The 17,556-nt window shown below is 46.5% G+C and overlaps 1 protein-coding gene across 1 annotated transcript in view; it reads right to left on the reverse strand.

The window, feature by feature from the left end:
* Positions 1-10,266: 10,266 nt before the first annotated feature.
* The window catches only part of MB21D2 (Mab-21 domain containing 2), a 61,426-nt gene continuing 54,136 nt past the window's right edge, over positions 10,267-17,556 (reverse strand). Inside the window, exon 2 of the mRNA XM_030495598.1 lies at positions 10,267-13,936. Coding sequence (XP_030351458.1) covers positions 12,672-13,936 — 1,265 coding nt within the window. The 3' untranslated portion in view covers positions 10,267-12,671. The remainder of the gene's footprint in view (positions 13,937-17,556) is intronic.

Here is a 17,556-nt window from a genome sequence, read left to right on the forward strand (position 1 = left end):
AACTTTTTAATATCTGTGCTTTTTTGCCCCCCTCCCCTTGTTTAGCCTTTGCCCCATGATGGTTATTTGCCTTTCTGAAGAGCTTAATCAGGAGCTATTAGAGACAGTCACTCTCAAAGCTGCATAATGCCATTAGCTCACCCCAAGCAAGGCTGGCATGAGGGAGATGATGTACTTGCTGAAGATGAACAAGCTATTTACATGCTGAATATTTCTAATCACTGAGCAATGCCAGGAGAATCTGAACATTACCACACTCAGCTGCCCAGTGACCTTTTGAACACATTTGCTTTAACACATAACAATGTGGCAAAACATATCCAGCAAACCTGCAAAAAAAAAAAGAGAAATAATCTTTAGCAAAGTCTATCTTCCTTTTTCCCTCTGCCACATTTACTTACATCATGCATGGTTGCTTGTATTATGCATGGGTTAATAAAATATGACAGATGTCTGCTTACTTTTAGTCTGATCACAATCAGCTTGATCCAGCAAAGCGCACACACTTCGTTTCATGCACATTTTGAAGTCCCAAAGGACTTTAGAGGGATTTGGGCTCTGCCCTGTGACCCTCCAGCCCCAGCCACCACCTCCAGGGCCCTTTTGGTCTGGTTACCCAGCTGCCATGAGCATTCATCACTATACAGCAAGCAGATTGGCGAGACACCTAAATAAACCTTCTTTACAGAAATGTTTTCAGAGGCTGCAGCAGAGTGGAGCTAGGTAGAAGTACCAGCCATAGCCTCTGGAGAGCAGAGCAATGTGACCTTCAGGAATCTCTGGCTTTCTAAGGCTTTTAAGTAGTCATTTTTCCCTGTATCCCCAGATTTACCAGAAAATTGAAAGAACTGTTTGGAGACCACTAGCTACTGGTGGATGTTTCACACCAGGACAGCATCCAGCACGAAGCCAGCCATCCTGTACTTGTTTTAGAGCACAGTGCCCTCAGGGAGAGTTTGGGGATTATTTCATATGGCCCACTGTCCAACAGAAGTTTTGCTGAAGGCACATCTCACACCAAGAGTGACTATTGTCTTTCAATGCCTGTTTCAGTCATCAACCTGGCAATTTGTAGCACATACAAGCCTGTCTCACAGCATCCTATATACTCCATGAGAAGACCAAGAAGTGGAAGGGCACAGAGCTTGCATGGCCCTGTTGAGCCCAGAAGCACCACAGCTACCAAAACAAGGCTGCTCTCTACTGGAACAATGCAATCAAGGGAAGTCCAAGAATTTAGATAAAAATTAGAGCTATTTCACAGTGACAAAAGGACAATAGAATAAACAAGACTGTTAAAAACCAGGCCTTTCAACAGCTTTTGGGGACTGGCTTCTATTTTGGACAGTGGGTGGTTAAAGTCCTGCTGGTATTTTGCTGAATCTCCTGCAGAGTGACTCTGATGCTCAGTTGTGGTTTTCTGGTTAGAGCACAAATATTTCTCCAGGCTAGAGTATTGGAAAACATGGAGAAACCGATTTATCACAGCCAGCCGGAAGTGACTGAGCTTTCACATAACATGCTTGCAGGAGCAGAGACTGCAGGCTTTCACAAAGCTCTTGGGCTGTTGTTCTCTTCTGCTCTAATTTGAGTACCCCCTCAACATAACACAGAGAATAACCCCCCACTGGCTGGTGGTTTTGTCAGCCCTGGTGTCCTCCTGAAGAAGTGACACGTTCTTCAGGGTCTCCCAGAAGAAGTTACAACAACTGTGTCCTGGGTTCAGCTATAGCAGTCATTTTTCTCCTGCTTAGTAGCTGGTGCAGTGCTGTGTTTTTTAACTTTCAGCCTGGGAACAACGCTGATAACACCGATGTTTTTAGTTGTTGCTAAGTAATGTTTATTCCAACCAAGGACTTTCTCAGTCTCATGCTTTGCCAGGGAGGAGGGGAAGCCGGGAGGAAGCAGAGACAGGACACCTGACCCAAACTAGCCAAAGGGGTATTCCATACCACAGCACGTCATGCCCAGTATATAAACCGGGGGGAGTTACCCGGAAGGCCCAGATCACTGCTCGGGTCGGGCTGGGTATCGGTCGGCGGGTGGTGAGCAATTGTATCCTCTCCCCTTGTTATTTCACTAATCGTTATTATCGTTGGTGGTAGCAGTAGTGGTTTTGTGTTATACCTTAGTTGCGGGACTGTTCTTATCTCAACCCGTGGGAGTTGCATTCTTCCCATTCTCCTCCCCATCCCTCCGGGAGCGGGGGGAGGAAGAAGGGGGGGGGGGAGTGAGCGAGCGGCTGTGTGGTTCTGAGTTACCGGCTGGGCTCAAACCACGACAGTTCTTTTTGGCGCCCAACGTGGGGCACGAAAGGTTGAGATAACGACAGATCTGACCAGAGTGTGTTTAATCATATTTGTGATAAGCATTCATTGTTACTACTCGTCACAATGGTGATTATTTGGCTCTCAGACGTGTTGCGCTTGATCTCAGAGTTTCAGCATGTTGTACCTTACTTACAGCCACTATTTGCTGTTTTAGCGTTTATCGGCTGGGGGGCCTGGGCTAAGGTTCTTGTTTCACTGTACTTCATGGTAATGACTTGTAATACAATAGACTCATTGATCATGAAACTGGTCTGGTTTGTGCTTCCAGCGTGGCCATCACCACTATACATTGGGAGGTATATAATGAAATATTTTAGCAATTGCATATCTTTTTTTTTCTCCTCGGGGGGTAAACTTACGAAGGAAGCATTCTCTTTCACCCCCCGTTCCCCCACCAGCCTATTTGCAACAGCAATTGAGAGTTCTGAAGGTTTTAGATGGCCTTTGAGTACCCTTGAAACCTGCCTGCTGATTGTGCTGGGGATCAGCATGTTGGCAAACATACGGAGTGTGTTTTACCCACGGCCATCCCGTCGTAGGAACATCCTATTTCGTTTAATGTCAAAAATTCAGCAGTATCAGGTTCGAATCTGGTCTAGGGTTAGACGACGATATAGGAGGACCACCAGGAGATTTTCCCTGAGGCTGGACAGTTATGAGTGGCAGGGTGTGTGGGATAGTATGGGCAAGTACCTAGGCCAGTGGGCCCCTCCAGTGCTTTGGAACTTCACCACTGAACAAGTGCAACATCCGGAAAAACTAGTAAAACACTTAAACGAGGTGTGCTGTCGTCCTGGTTATACCAGAGAGGGACAAATTTTGGCAACGTGCTGGGGCTTGGCCTATGCCTACAGAGCCCTGCTCAACACTATCCAGCACCTTCAAAGGGAAAAAAATGTCTCTGGATCTGATGGCAAAGCAACAGACAACGCAGCTATGCCAACTACAAGCACAGCAGCTACTCAGACCCTGACCACAACAGTCAACACAGCTACTCCAAGTACAGCAGCTACATCAACCCCAGTGACAAGCACAACAGCTACTCAAACCCTGACCACAACAGACAACGCAACTACTCCAACTTCAAATACAGCAGTTACACCAACCCCAGTGACAAGCACAACAGCTACTCAAACCCCGACAGCAACAGACAATGTGGCTACTCCAAGCACCACAGCCACACCAACCCCAGTGACAAGCACAGTAGCTACTCAAACCCCGACAGCAACAGACAATATAGCTACTCCAAGCACCACAGCTACACCAACCCCAGTGACATGCACAGTAGCTATTCAAACCCCGACAGCAACAGACAATATGGCTACTCCAAGCACTGCAGCTACACCAACCCCAGTGACAAGCACAGTAGCTACTCAAACCCCGACAGCAACAGATAATGCAGCTGTTGGTGTTACTCAACTCCCAAGCACAACAGCTGCACCAACCCCAGCAATAGACATTGCAACCACTCCAATCCTAGTGGCAGACACTGCAGCCACTCCAACCACAGTGACAAACACTGCAGCTAAACCAAATGTCCAGTTTGTGACAATGTCTGTTGCCCCTGTAAGCAAAAGCAAACGAAAGGCACAAAGAGCAACCCGTGAAGCAAAGAAAGATGAAGACCCAGTGCCATTACTATATGCAACAGCACCTGAACAAGAGTTACTACTACGTGGGTCAGAGGAAGAGGAAGAAGAAGAAGAGGTCACTTCTCGACCCCGGACCTCAACCGAACTACGGAATATGCGAAAAGATTTCACCCGTCTTCCAGGGGAGCACATTGTCACCTGGTTGCTCCGGTGCTGGGACAATGGGGCCGACGGTCATGAACTAGAAGGTAGGGAAGCCAAGCAGCTGGGATCACTTGCTAAGGAAGGAGGAATTGACAAAGCGATTGCAAGAGAGAAGCGAGCCCTCAGTCTTTGGAGGCGGCTCCTGGCAGCTGTGAAGGAAAGGTTTCCCTACAAAGACGATATTACGAATCGCTCAGCCAACTGGACCACGATAGAGAAAGGCATCCAGTCCCTGAGGGAATCAGCCATTATAGAGATGATCTATCGTAGGCCAGATTCCAGGAACACATCCGTAGACCCAGATGAAGTCGAATGTACACGACCCACGTGGCGGAAACTTACACGGAGTGCGCCATCATCATATGCCCACACATTGGCATCAATGACCTGGAATGACAGAATATCACCAACAGTGGATTTCCTGATTCGTCAACTCCGAGAGTTCGAAGACAATCTCACCCCTTCCATCATTTCAGCTGTGGAAAAACTGTCCCAGGAGTTCAAACAATTGAGAGACGATTTATCCAATCTATCCAGCTCTCCACGCGTACCAACCCATGTCTCAGCTATCAACAGAAGGCGCCCTACTGCTCGAGAAAGAAAATATACGAGGTACACGCCACGGGCCACCCTATGGTTTTACCTGCGAGATCATGGAGAAGACATGAGAAAGTGGGATGGAAAACCTACTTCAGCTCTGGAGCAACGGGTGCGTGAACTGAAGAGGAGAACAATGGTCAAGGATGATCCTCCCAGGAAAGCTGCTGCTCCAGTCTCTGGCGAGCAGTTTCCCAGATGGAGCGAAAGAGCTGATTTTACCCCAGCTCCTGTGGTAAGGAATACTAATCCCTTTCTACAAGACAGAAGTGGAGAATTTTGTGATCACTATTAGAGGGGCCCTGCCTCCAGCCAGGTGGAGGAGAGGGATAATCGGGTTTACTGGACTGTGTGGATCAGATGGCCTGGCACATCAGTCCCACAGAAGTATAAGGCTCTAGTAGATACCGGTGCACAGTGTACTCTGATGCCATCAAGGTATCAAGGGGTGAAACCCATTTCTATTTCTGGAGTGACAGGAGGATCCCAAGCGTTAACTATGCTGGAAGCTGAAATCAGCCTGACTGGGAGGAAGTGGCAAAAGCACCCCATTGTAACTGGTCCAGGGGCTCCATGCATCCTTGGCATAGACTGTCTCAGGAGAGGGTATTTCAAAGACCCAAAAGGGTATAGATGGGCTTTTGGTATCGCTGCCTTGGAGACAGAGGAAATTAAGCAGCTGTCCACCTTACCCGGTCTCTCAGAGGATCCTTCTGTTGTGGGGTTGCTGAAGGTCGAAGAACAACAAGTGCCAATTGCGACCACAACAGTGCACCGGCGGCAATATCGCACCAACCGAGACTCCTTGATTCCCATCCATAAGCTGATCCGCAGACTGGAGAGCCAAGGAGGGATCAGCAGGACCCGCTCACCCTTTAATAGCCCCATATGGCCAGTGCAAAAGTCTAATGGAGAGTGGAGATTAACAGTAGACTATCGTGGCCTGAACGAAGTCACACCACCATTGAGTGCTGCCGTACCGGACATGTTAGAACTTCAGTATGAACTGGAGTCAAAGGCAGCCAAGTGGTATGCCACAATTGACATTGCCAATGCATTTTTCTCAATCCCTTTGGCAGCAGAATGCAGGCCACAGTTTGCTTTCACTTGGAGGGGCGTCCAGTACACTTGGAACTGACTGCCCCAGGGGTGGAAACACAGCCCTACCATCTGCCATGGATTGATCCAGACTGCACTGGAACAGGGGCAAGCTCCAGAACACCTGCAATACATTGATGACATCATCGTGTGGGGTGATACAGCGGAAGAAGTTTTTGAGAAAGGGAGGAAAATAATCCAAATCCTGCTGAAGGCCGGTTTTGCCATAAAACGGAATAAGGTCAAGGGACCTGCACAGGAGATTCAATTTTTGGGAATAAAATGGCAAGATGGACGCCGCCAGATCCCCACAGACGTGATCAACAAGATAACAGCAATGTCTCCACCAACTAACAAGAAAGAAACACAAGCTTTCTTAGGTGTTGTGGGGTTCTGGAGAATGCACATCCCAAATTACAGTCTGATTGTAAGCCCTCTCTACCACGTGACCCGGAAGAAGAATGATTTCAAATGGGGCCCTGAGCAACAACAAGCCTTCGAACAAATTAAACGAGAAATAGTTCATGCAGTAGCCCTTGGACCAGTCCGGGCCAGGCCAGATGTGAAAAATGTGCTCTATACCGCAGCTGGGGAGAATGGTCCTACCTGGAGCCTCTGGCAGAAAGCTCCAGGGGAGACTCGAGGTCGACCCCTTGGCTTTTGGAGTCGGGGATATAAAGGATCTGAGGCCAGCTACACTCCCACTGAAAAAGAGATACTGGCAGCCTATGAAGGGGTTCGAGCTGCCTCAGAAGTGATTGGAACTGAAGCGCAGCTCCTCCTGGCACCCCGGTTGCCTGTGCTGGGCTGGATGTTCAAAGGCAGGGTCTCCTCTACACATCATGCAACTGATGCTACATGGAGTAAGTGGGCCGCACTAATTACACAACGAGCTCGAATAGGAAATCCCAGTCGTCCAGGAATTCTAGAAGTCATCATGGACTGGCCAGAGGGCAAAGATTTTGGGATGTCACCAGAAGAGGAGGTGACGCGTGCTGAAGAGGCCCCACCATATAATGAACTGTCAGAGAGTGAAAAGCAATATGCCTTGTTTACTGATGGGTCCTGCCGTATTGTGGGAAAGCATCGGAGATGGAAGGCAGCTGTGTGGAGTCCCCTGCGACAAGTTGCAGAAACTGCTGAGGGAGAGGGTGAATCGAGTCAATTTGCAGAGGTGAAAGCCATCCAGCTGGCCTTGGACATTGCTGAACGAGAAAAATGGCCAGTACTTTATCTCTATACTGACTCATGGATGGTGGCAAATGCCCTGTGGGGGTGGTTGCAGCAATGGAAGCAGAGCAACTGGCAACGCAGAAGTAAACCCATCTGGGCTGCTGCATTGTGGCAAGATATCGCTGCTCGGGTGCAGAACCTGGTGGTGAAGGTACGCCACGTAGATGCTCATGTACCCAAGAGTCGGGCCACTGAGGAACACCAGAATAACCAGCAAGTGGATAAAGCTGCTAAGATTAAAGTGGCTCAGATGGACTTGGATTGGCAACATAAGGGTGAATTATTTTTAGCCCGGTGGGCCCATGACACCTCAGGCCATCAAGGCAGAGATGCAACATATAGATGGGCTCGTGATCGAGGGGTGGACTTAACGATGGACACTATTGCCCAGGTTATTCACGAATGTGAAACATGTGCTGCAATTAAGCAAGCCAAGCGGTTAAAGCCTCTCTGGTATGGAGGACGATGGCTGAAGTACAAATATGGGGAGGCCTGGCAGATTGACTATATCACACTCCCACCAACCCGCCAGGGCAAGCGCTATGTGCTTACCATGGTGGAAGCAACCACCGGCTGGCTGGAAACATACGCTGTGTCCCATGCCACTGCCCGGAACACTATCCTGGGCCTTGAGAAACAAGTCTTGTGGCGACACGGCACCCCAGAGAGAATTGAGTCAGACAATGGGACTCATTTCCGGAACAACCTCATAGACACTTGGGCCAAAGAGCATGGCATTGAGTGGGTATACCACATCCCCTACCATGCACCAGCCTCTGGGAAAATCGAACGGTACAATGGGCTGTTAAAAACTACACTGAGAGCAATGGGTGGTGGGACTTTCAAACACTGGGATACACATTTACCAAAAGCCACCTGGTTGGTCAACAGTAGGGGATCTGCCAACAGGGCTGGCCCAGCCCAATCAGAACTTTTACGTACTGTAGAGGGGGATAAAGTTCCTGTGGTGCACATAAAGAATTTGTTGGGGAAGACAGTCTGGGTTATTCCTGCTTCAGGTAAAGGCAAACCCACTCGTGGGGTTGCTTTTGCTCAGGGACCTGGATATACTTGGTGGGTAATGCGGGAAGATGGGGAAGTCCGATGTGTACCTCAAGGGGATTTGATTTTGGGGGAAAACAGCCAATGAACTCAATTGTACGCTGTTGCCTGCTCTATAACACTTTTATAGCCCACCAGCTAGATATCTTCAGGTCACCAGCCATTGACCCTGACTTCCCTCCGATCATCACCTCAACAAAGAATGAATTTTGAGGAAACCAGACGAGCTCAGCAGTGACCAGATGAGTTTGGCGGTATCATCAGCAGGCAACAACCCAACACTATGTACCGTCCCTCCTGCCCTGAAAGACTATTACAAGAGATGGAACCTGACATCATGGACTGGATGAGTTCAGCAATTTTACAGGGATTGGTCCATGGACTAGGGAACGATATCTTTCTCTGTGTGTGGGTGTGGATGTATATATATGTGTATATATGGGACAGGGGTGATGGTGTGCTGAGAGATGTGGGATCTGAGCATGACGTGAATGGTATGGAATAAGGGGTGGATACTGTCCTGGGTTCAGCTATAGCAGTCATTTTTCTCCTGCTTAGTAGCTGGTGCAGTGCTGTGTTTTTTAACTTTCAGCCTGGGAACAACGCTGATAACACCGATGTTTTTAGTTGTTGCTAAGTAATGTTTATTCCAACCAAGGACTTTCTCAGTCTCATGCTTTGCCAGGGAGGAGGGGAAGCCGGGAGGAAGCAGAGACAGGACACCTGACCCAAACTAGCCAAAGGGGTATTCCATACCACAGCACGTCATGCCCAGTATATAAACCGGGGGGAGTTACCCGGAAGGCCCAGATCACTGCTCGGGTCGGGCTGGGTATCGGTCGGCGGGTGGTGAGCAATTGTATCCTCTCCCCTTGTTATTTCACTAATCGTTATTATCGTTGGTGGTAGCAGTAGTGGTTTTGTGTTATACCTTAGTTGCGGGACTGCTCTTATCTCAACCCGTGGGAGTTGCATTCTTCCCATTCTCCTCCCCATCCCTCCGGGAGCGGGGGGAGGAAGAAGGGGGGGGGGGAGTGAGCGAGCGGCTGTGTGGTTCTGAGTTACCGGCTGGGCTCAAACCACGACAAACTGGAATCAGTCAAATTAGTTGCTCCCCCCGCTGTACTAATGGCTAGAAGCCTTATGGAAAGAGCAAAGGCAAAAGCTTGTCCCAAGAGTAGGACCACAGACAGGATGCCCAAAGAGGCTCACACTGAGAAATGGAAGTGGAGCCTCTGAAGGGTACTTTTTCTTCCTTCCCAACTTTCTGACGCCTCAAGGCCAGACCCTCTTTGCTGGGACACCCTTCCCTTATAACAGTGTAGAAGGCAGTAATACGCAGACAAATAAAGGAGACCTCTGAATGTTCTTACACGTGCAGCCAGCCCATCACTAATTGCCCCAGTCCTTTTGCAACATCCCCTGCCTACAGGGCACAGCTAATGGGCAAAAGCAAAATAAAATCCCCCATAGCATGGGTGCAGAACTGAAGCTCCCATTGAGACATGGGCTCACAGCACTGACTTGTCTCCTCTTGATGTCGGTAGGGAAGATGACTACTTTTCTAGTTTAAAGCAAATCCACTCTTACTGCAGTGTTTGTCATTGGCCAAGTCTTTAACCCCATGGGGTTGGGTGCTCTAAAGCATTTTTGTGAAGAACTTTCAAGAACTCCCTACTAGGAAAACCACTGTGGTCCCCTTGAAACTTGCAGGGGGTAGTGAATAATAATAGGTCATTGATACCTAAACCTACTCACTACTTTGAAATCCCACATAGAGACCTATGCATTTTGCAAGTCTGTCTCAGCATATACTCAAAGGCAAGAGAGGACAATAGGAGAGGAAGAAAATACAGGCTTCAGTGTTCTCTAAGATACAAAGCATGCATCACCTCTCTGAGCTGGCAACCTGCTTGATTAAGTTGAGCTATAGTACATGGAAAGGAGCAAATACTAGACTGAGATTCAAAACTTACTGGAGATTAGGATTCTGCCTCCTCGGAAGACAGACAGTTCAGGCGGAGGATGTAACATTATCTCAGACCTACCTGGGAAATTGCTTTCCAATCCAGCAGAAAGCCAAGGCTCCTCTCCCCACAAAAAACCCCAACACACACATTTTCCTCATAATGCAGGAAGAACAAAATGGATACTTTTCAAAATGTTTTTTAATTAAAACCAAAAAAAGGAGCACACACCAGAGCTTGACATGGGCTAGCCAAACTGCTGGTCATCAGGATGTTGAACTGGCATGAGGAAGGCTGTGTTTCTGCATAACTCAAGAGCACCAGTAAACACTGGGACTCATGGGAAAGTACTCTGCCTGCCAGGATACTGCTGCTTTGTGCTGAGCAGATCTCTGTCATGCGGTGATGGGAAACTTCATCCTGCAGCCCAGACTCTTTTTTCAATAAACAGAAGTCCCAGAGACTGGGGAAAAGACCATTTCAATGCATTTCCCAAGCACTTCTGGAGAGGATTTCCAGTCCGTTCTTCTGCCTCCCTTGGCAGGTTACACAAGCTTAAACGGAGACACTGGTAGGACCCAGTTCTGGTTCCACTGAAGTCAATACATGTCCTTCCCTGGACCATAACCACAGCTGCATCGGGGCTCAGGATCACTAACCAATTGTGCTTTAAAGTTAAATCCTCATCCACTCCATCTAGCCAGCAACTTCTGAGAGCTTCTTCAGGCTCATGGAAGTGTGTACCAGTAAATTCAGGTAAATGTGAAGATCCTGGCTACAGCAATGGGGTGAAGTTTTCAAATATGCCCAAGAGATGGAGAAGCCAAAAAATTCCAGTTTAAGACTTGACTTGGTTACTACATAAGGTATTGAAATCTCCCTGCCATCTAATAAAGCAGTTTCCAAAGCTGCTGGTGTGTTGCTCCACCAGCCTGGTTTCTTTACCAGAAAGGCTGGGCTAAAAAAGTGACACATTTTTCATACACAATTTTTATCCATTAGAATTTACTAGATATGCATCTCATTTGTCTGTCAAATATTTAAAAAATACTTCAACCTGCTCTAATAAACACATTTTAAAACATGCATCAAGTTTGGATCAGAACAGCTTCTCTGGGATAATCAGTAAGCCCAAATTGCTGATTTAAGGCCTAAATATCAGTCACTGGCCAGCCAGCCACAAAAGGTAACTCTATCCTTGAACTCTTGGAATTATTTTTGGCTCAGACTAACCCTTGTTACCACACATCTTATCCTACACACAAATGGAAGGTGTATGTGTTTTTCAAGGCTACTGTTGCACCACAAGTTTACACACAAACACAACTTTTGCAAACTTGAGACCAAAGTAAGATCTCACATGTCCCAGGGCAAGTCAGAAAAGTCCACAGGAGTCAAGGAAATGGTAACTGCCATAAAGGATCAGGCCTAATACATGCATTAGAGAAGCAAGGTAGCTCCTTTGCTCGAGGTCTGGCTCATTCACTTTGCACATACCACTGCTTTAGCATCACATCCTTATCTAATGGTAAACCTGTTTCAACAACATGCAATACATATTAATGCAATATGCACTGCAACACACAATACGCATCCAAAGAAATATGCCAATGCAAAAATCTGACTTCTCACACATAGCAGGGCTAACAAGGAAGAGCCTTTTACAAAAAGACAATCAAGAAATCACCTGAAACCATGAGACCTGAGGGGCCTCAAGCAATCTGCAATATTGAGACCTAATAACAGATGTTAATTCATGAAAGAAACACAAACAGTGGGACTGAGGTAATGGCAGAGATTTCATTAGTGCAATTAACATTTATAATGGTATGTTCTTTAATAGAATTTAAATAAGGCTTTGAATAATTACACACACTAAAACTAACATTCCATAACCTTATTTTGCATGGAAAAGCAGCAGAAACAACCCTCTGGACTGTACAAGGTCCAATTATGAACAATTACATTCAAAAAGTAGATCAAAACAGAAACAACTCATCCCCGCAAAAGCTGCATCATCATCTTTAAAAGTCAACTTTCTCCCCTAGTGTGAGAAGTGTGAAGAATAGATTGAACTGGGCTTCAGCCCAGTAGATTTGGCCTCATGAAACTACCAGCAGTGCTTTCCAACCCAGAGTCTCTCCTTATTTCTTTAGGGTGATGGAAGCTCGTGGGAAAAAAGTGAATTTCCGAAGCAACGGAAGGTGAGTTGCCCCTTCCTCAGGCCCAACAATGTACGTAAGTTATGGAAGCTTGAAAAAAAATGTACATTACACTGTGGCAAGTGTGTTTACGGTGCATGTTCTCCTTTAGAAACTACTCACAGACAATAGGGCTGGGTGGGTGAAAAAAACAAAAGCAGCATATGAAATAGTAATATACTGTTTCAAAATCTGCACCGTCCTGCAGAACCAGGAATTATAATTTATTCAGATTGTTCTCAACAGATCCAATCTACGCTGGATATGTAAAAAACAAAAGACTAAGTCATCAAGGAAAACAAAATGGAAAAATCTGCACGCTGCAAGAGTTATTAAAAATGAAACAAACAAACAAAAAAAAAAATTCCAGGAAACATCGATGAAAGCTCAGAAAAATTTATCATCAATTCTGAAGTGGGGCCTTGTGACATCATCTGGGTTAATGAAGACAGAGATGGACTTCCCGGGGTTCTCAGTCACTAGCTGTTGCAACTTTTTGGCTAACCGGTCATCAGGCTGATTGATGTCCCCTCCATCTGACTGTGGGGAGGGGATGCTGGTGGTGCTGCCCCGCCGTTGGAGCTCTAGCGTTAACCTGTTGGCTGCTTTGACATGTTCAATGGCAGTTCGAAGGTGTTCAGCAGGGTCTGAGCGGACCGAGGACAGCTTCCGCGCATGCAGCATGACTGTTTCTTCAGAGAGGTGCTCCAGCATATTACACTGGGGGATGAAATAGTTAGGGCACATCTTGTTGACCAAGCAGTGCTGGAGATCATCAATGAGACCCAGGAGGAAATGGGCTGCATAATCCTCTTGGGCTAAGTAGCTGGCTGGTAGCCTGTCACAAGCCCACAGCATCATGCTCCGCAAGTGATATGGACTAATGGCTTTGGGGCGGGACAGCAATTTGATGATGATAGCTTTGCAGGCCTGATAGGCTTGCATGAGGCTGCTGGAGATGCACTTTTTCAGCTGCACTTCACTTCTGGCAAATGAAAGCCTCCATTCATTGTCCTTCTTCCCCTTGTAGGAACATGCAGGCACTAAGTAAAAACCACTTATGACTTCCTCCTCTGTGATCTTCCCATCCCAGAAGTGGTTCTCCATCAGCCAGCTCTGGGCCACAGCTGGCCAGCCTTTGAAGGACACCACAGGGACAATGTCGTACAGCATGCGGCTGCTGCCTACTCCCAAAATGATGGATATGATAGTCCCATTCTTTTCTACCTTCTCCACCTTTGGCATCCCTCGCTGGGGCTTTTTCTGGATCTCAGAGAGGACAATGCTAATGGAGTCATAGAACCAGTCTGCGACTTTTGTCGGAGAGAAGAAATAATTGGTAGCTCCATTGATATGGTCCACTATTGTGCAGCAGTCCTTCCATTTGCTGATAGTTCCTTCATCAAATAGACGCAGGCTCAGCCAGGAGTGGCACAAAGCAGAGTGGCGCATATCCAGCGTAACTGGCTGGTTGCGGTCATGCAGCTTCAGCGCGGGCACAAGCAGGGTGAAGTCCATGTCATAGTCTGTGCCTCGTGCATAAACATTCAGCTCATCGAGATCAATGTCCACCACACCTTCCCTCACACCTCCTGAAAGCAGCAGGTACTCGTTGGCTACAGGCAGCTTCTGGTCGAGTTTCTGAACCATGCCTGCAAAAGATAGAGAAGTTCTTTCAAGAGAAGGCAAACCGATCTGGGATACAGGATTTAACCAGGATTAAAACCCATCCCATACCCAGCAGATAAAAAAGCAACCAGAGGTATCCATCACTGTTTGTGTGACACAAATGTACACCACGCCCAGCACTCAGGCAACCTTTAGTCCCACCTGACTCAGGGCAGGGCCTCCCCTGCATTCCTGGGTACAGGTGAAGTCCATCCTAAACATCATACTGGGAACAATGGCAAAAAGCAGAAGCATCTGGTAAAATACAGCAAAGCTACTTCCAGAACTAACTTTAATTTCTTAAACACTTTCTAAACCAGTTTTTCACCATATTGTCATTCATTTCCACGGTATCCAAATGCTTCCTCAACACTTCAAAAAGAAAAGAGAATATTAATTGACACCATGATCTTATTTCAATCTGGTATAAGAAAAAAACTAGACTGGCATCAGGGGGTTGGTTTGTGCATGAGCAAATGAATTGCTACAAACGTTAGTTCAAGCAGGTCTGATTTTACCATTTGCTTTACATTTACTGATGAACAAGGCAATATGAATAAAGGCGATATGTCCTCCTCTTAGGGAGAAATGGAGACAGGTTAAACTATCAGGCAATTACAGAAACCAGCTCTGAAACTGGTTCTTCAAACTGTAATATGGTATCATCCCATAAAATATCTGATCAGCTCCCCAGAGCACAGACATAGAGACAGATTTCTATTTTCATCACCAAAACTAGACACTTCCCTTCACCCTACACTGCCCGCACTAGCTGTAAGAAGCCATTTTTTCACTGTGTTCTATATATACCACTATACTCTGCTCACAGAACATGAACAGCAGACTGAGCTGTTTTGCTACTGGTGTTTGTCTTGTGGTTAAATGCTCTTGACTCTTTTGCTGCCTCAGTTCAGACAACACACCTAGGCCATAAGGGAACCAAGGCCGGTGACTATGGAGATGCTGAATCTCTTACAAGCACTGCAAAAGGGATATAAAATTATTTCTTCCAAGCACAAACGATAAATTTTTTGTTGGCACACATTACATACTCTAGCTTTCTAAAGGCACTATAGTTTATTTCAAGAGTGGTTAAATGGACACCTTCCATTACAAGGAAGCCAGTCCTAGAGAGGCATCAGTGGGAATAACTAGCCAGAGGCATGACGAGGTGAGCCAGAAAACTGCCAATCACGCTGTCAGCCCAGGAACCACTGACAGACACTTTAGGGGTACTTTTTTACTGAAACATTAACACAAATGATCAGCATTAGAGTCTGAGCACCCATCTTGGCATAGCTCCATTAACGCAAAACCTTTCCTGCATTAATGCATCCCCATGGGATCACAGATACTGTCTGAACTGATCAGGTCTCCCTGGCAGAGTGCACCAGCAGCACCCCAAGGCATGGAGTGTTGCACTAGGCTGAGTAGCACTGCAGTGATTTCAGAGACTCATCTTTCCATTCCTGCATGCTAGGACAGGGGTAAGGAAATGCTATCTGCATGCACACGGTAAGCAATGACCGGAGCAAAATCTAAAACTATGCTGACACTAATTCCTTGGAATAGCCAAGGAGACTGTAGGAAGAGGCCAGTGTGTGAAGGGGAACGTGTCTTGGGGCAATATTCAAGGTAACCATGCAATCCCCATGTGAAATTCCTTGCAAAGTACACTTCAGCTATTTCATTGCTTCCAAGAGTACTGGACCCAGTTCATATTGCTGCACTGAGCTGGGATTAAATTCCTGCCAGGCAGGCAAGTACATAACCCTTTCCGTTTCATGTGGCTCCAGAGGCTGCAAAAGAAGGAAACAGCTTTGGAGGAGTGCTAAGAAACTCTTCCTGCTAAGTCCTGAGCTAATACCTTTCTGTGATCTTGCCACATGCTGCCGCATTCAATCTTCAAGGGTAATAACCAAGAAAAGCTTTTGTCAACCTCAAAAACATTTTCTGAAGCTTAGATACACGGTGAGCTACGTTACCCTGATCATGGAATGGAAAAGCCTTGCACAGGGTTCTCCATCCCTCAGGCCAAATAAGCGGCACTTGCTCCTTCATTGTACCCAGAAAAGGATTCCTAACCAGTACCTAAAGTGACATGACTTTCTGGAGACACTACTGACACACTGCTTCCAAATCCTGCCCTTGAACCACTGCAAGCAGCCTTGGTGTTTTACACCTGAGTTGTAAGTTGCGTCCAAGACCCATGAAGTAAAATCTAGGTCAAGCACATTATAGGGACAAGAAGCAATTACCTTCTTTCGAGCATACAAGTCAGTACCAACCCTTACTGTGGGGCAGCATAGCTACTGAGGATATGCAGGATCCTGATGGCCCATATTGCCTCTACACTGACCCAAAATTTTCCACTCAGGATGGTGATCTGCAGCATCTGTCATGCACATCTGCAGGTGTTCCTGAGAGAGGCAGATAGAATGTAACTATCCTACAGAAGAAACTGTTCAAACTTACAGAATTCAATGAAGGGTGTATTTTTCTAAATATTTTTAAACTTGAAAGATGAAAAATGTCTTGTGAAGTTCTGCAGTGTACCTTTTGCATCAAAACTTCTATCCTATGGTACAGCCAGAGCATTTGACTGAAAAAGAAAATATTATGATTTTTCTAAAAGGTAAAGATTCCCCACTACGGAATCTACTGTGGGATGAGTTGCTCTCCTTGGCCTGAAGAAACCCTCTGTCCTTACGTGTGAGCAATATTGTTGACAGAGTGACCCCATTCAATCAACAGCAAGTGGAACTCAAACTCTGCTTTCTAAATGCCCCATATTCATCTGATTGGAAAACAACAGTGAACATGTATGATCAATCTCCAAAGCCAGACAAGACAGGAGCCGTTCCTGCAATGTTAGTTCTATACCATCTTACAGCACTCCTGCCTTCACTAGGACAAAGCAAAGCTTGCACTGGGTAAAGCCTGCATAGCTGGCTCTGCTGCCAGAGGGGTTACAAAATGCCAGCTAGAAGAGACTTCCACTCCTGGTGGGTAGGAAACATTCCAGGAAGAACCATCCTGCAGAGTCAGAGGCACAGCTCTCCGAGCACTGTCATGGAGGTATCCAACAGAAGAGATACTTCTCTTCCCTATAGCAGAGAAAGAAAACACCAATTTCAAGCATCCTTGCAATAAGAAATGCTTTCTGCCCACAGAACACTCTTCACACTTCCTATAGAAAGAAAACACTTTGTGGGCTCACCATTAAGCCTAGTTTGCAAGGTTGAAGACTCCTGAAAGGGAAAGGAGTCTTTCCAATTGAGTCACTTGTTTTACCCCTTTCCAGAAGTCTAGACCTACCAGCAGAGGAGGAATATTAAAAAATAATCAGGCAATGGTTACAGGAAATGACCCAATATATCCTGAATGTTTCTGTACCTGGCTGGCTACAGTTTAAAGCCTTAAGCTCTGCCTAGCACAGAATTTCCCCATTAAGGCCCAGACCAGCAACATCTGCAGCTCTGCCACAGAGCTAGAGAAGGAATTTTTGCTAACAGATCATAGCAGCATTGCTGATCCAAATGAAGCTGTGGAGCAGGGGATTGAGATGAGGTCCCCTTGAGGAAAATATATTTAGAATAGGCGC

This window comes from Strigops habroptila, chromosome 8, assembly GCF_004027225.2.
Source record: "Strigops habroptila isolate Jane chromosome 8, bStrHab1.2.pri, whole genome shotgun sequence".
NCBI classification, from domain to species: Eukaryota; Metazoa; Chordata; class Aves; order Psittaciformes; family Psittacidae; genus Strigops; species Strigops habroptila.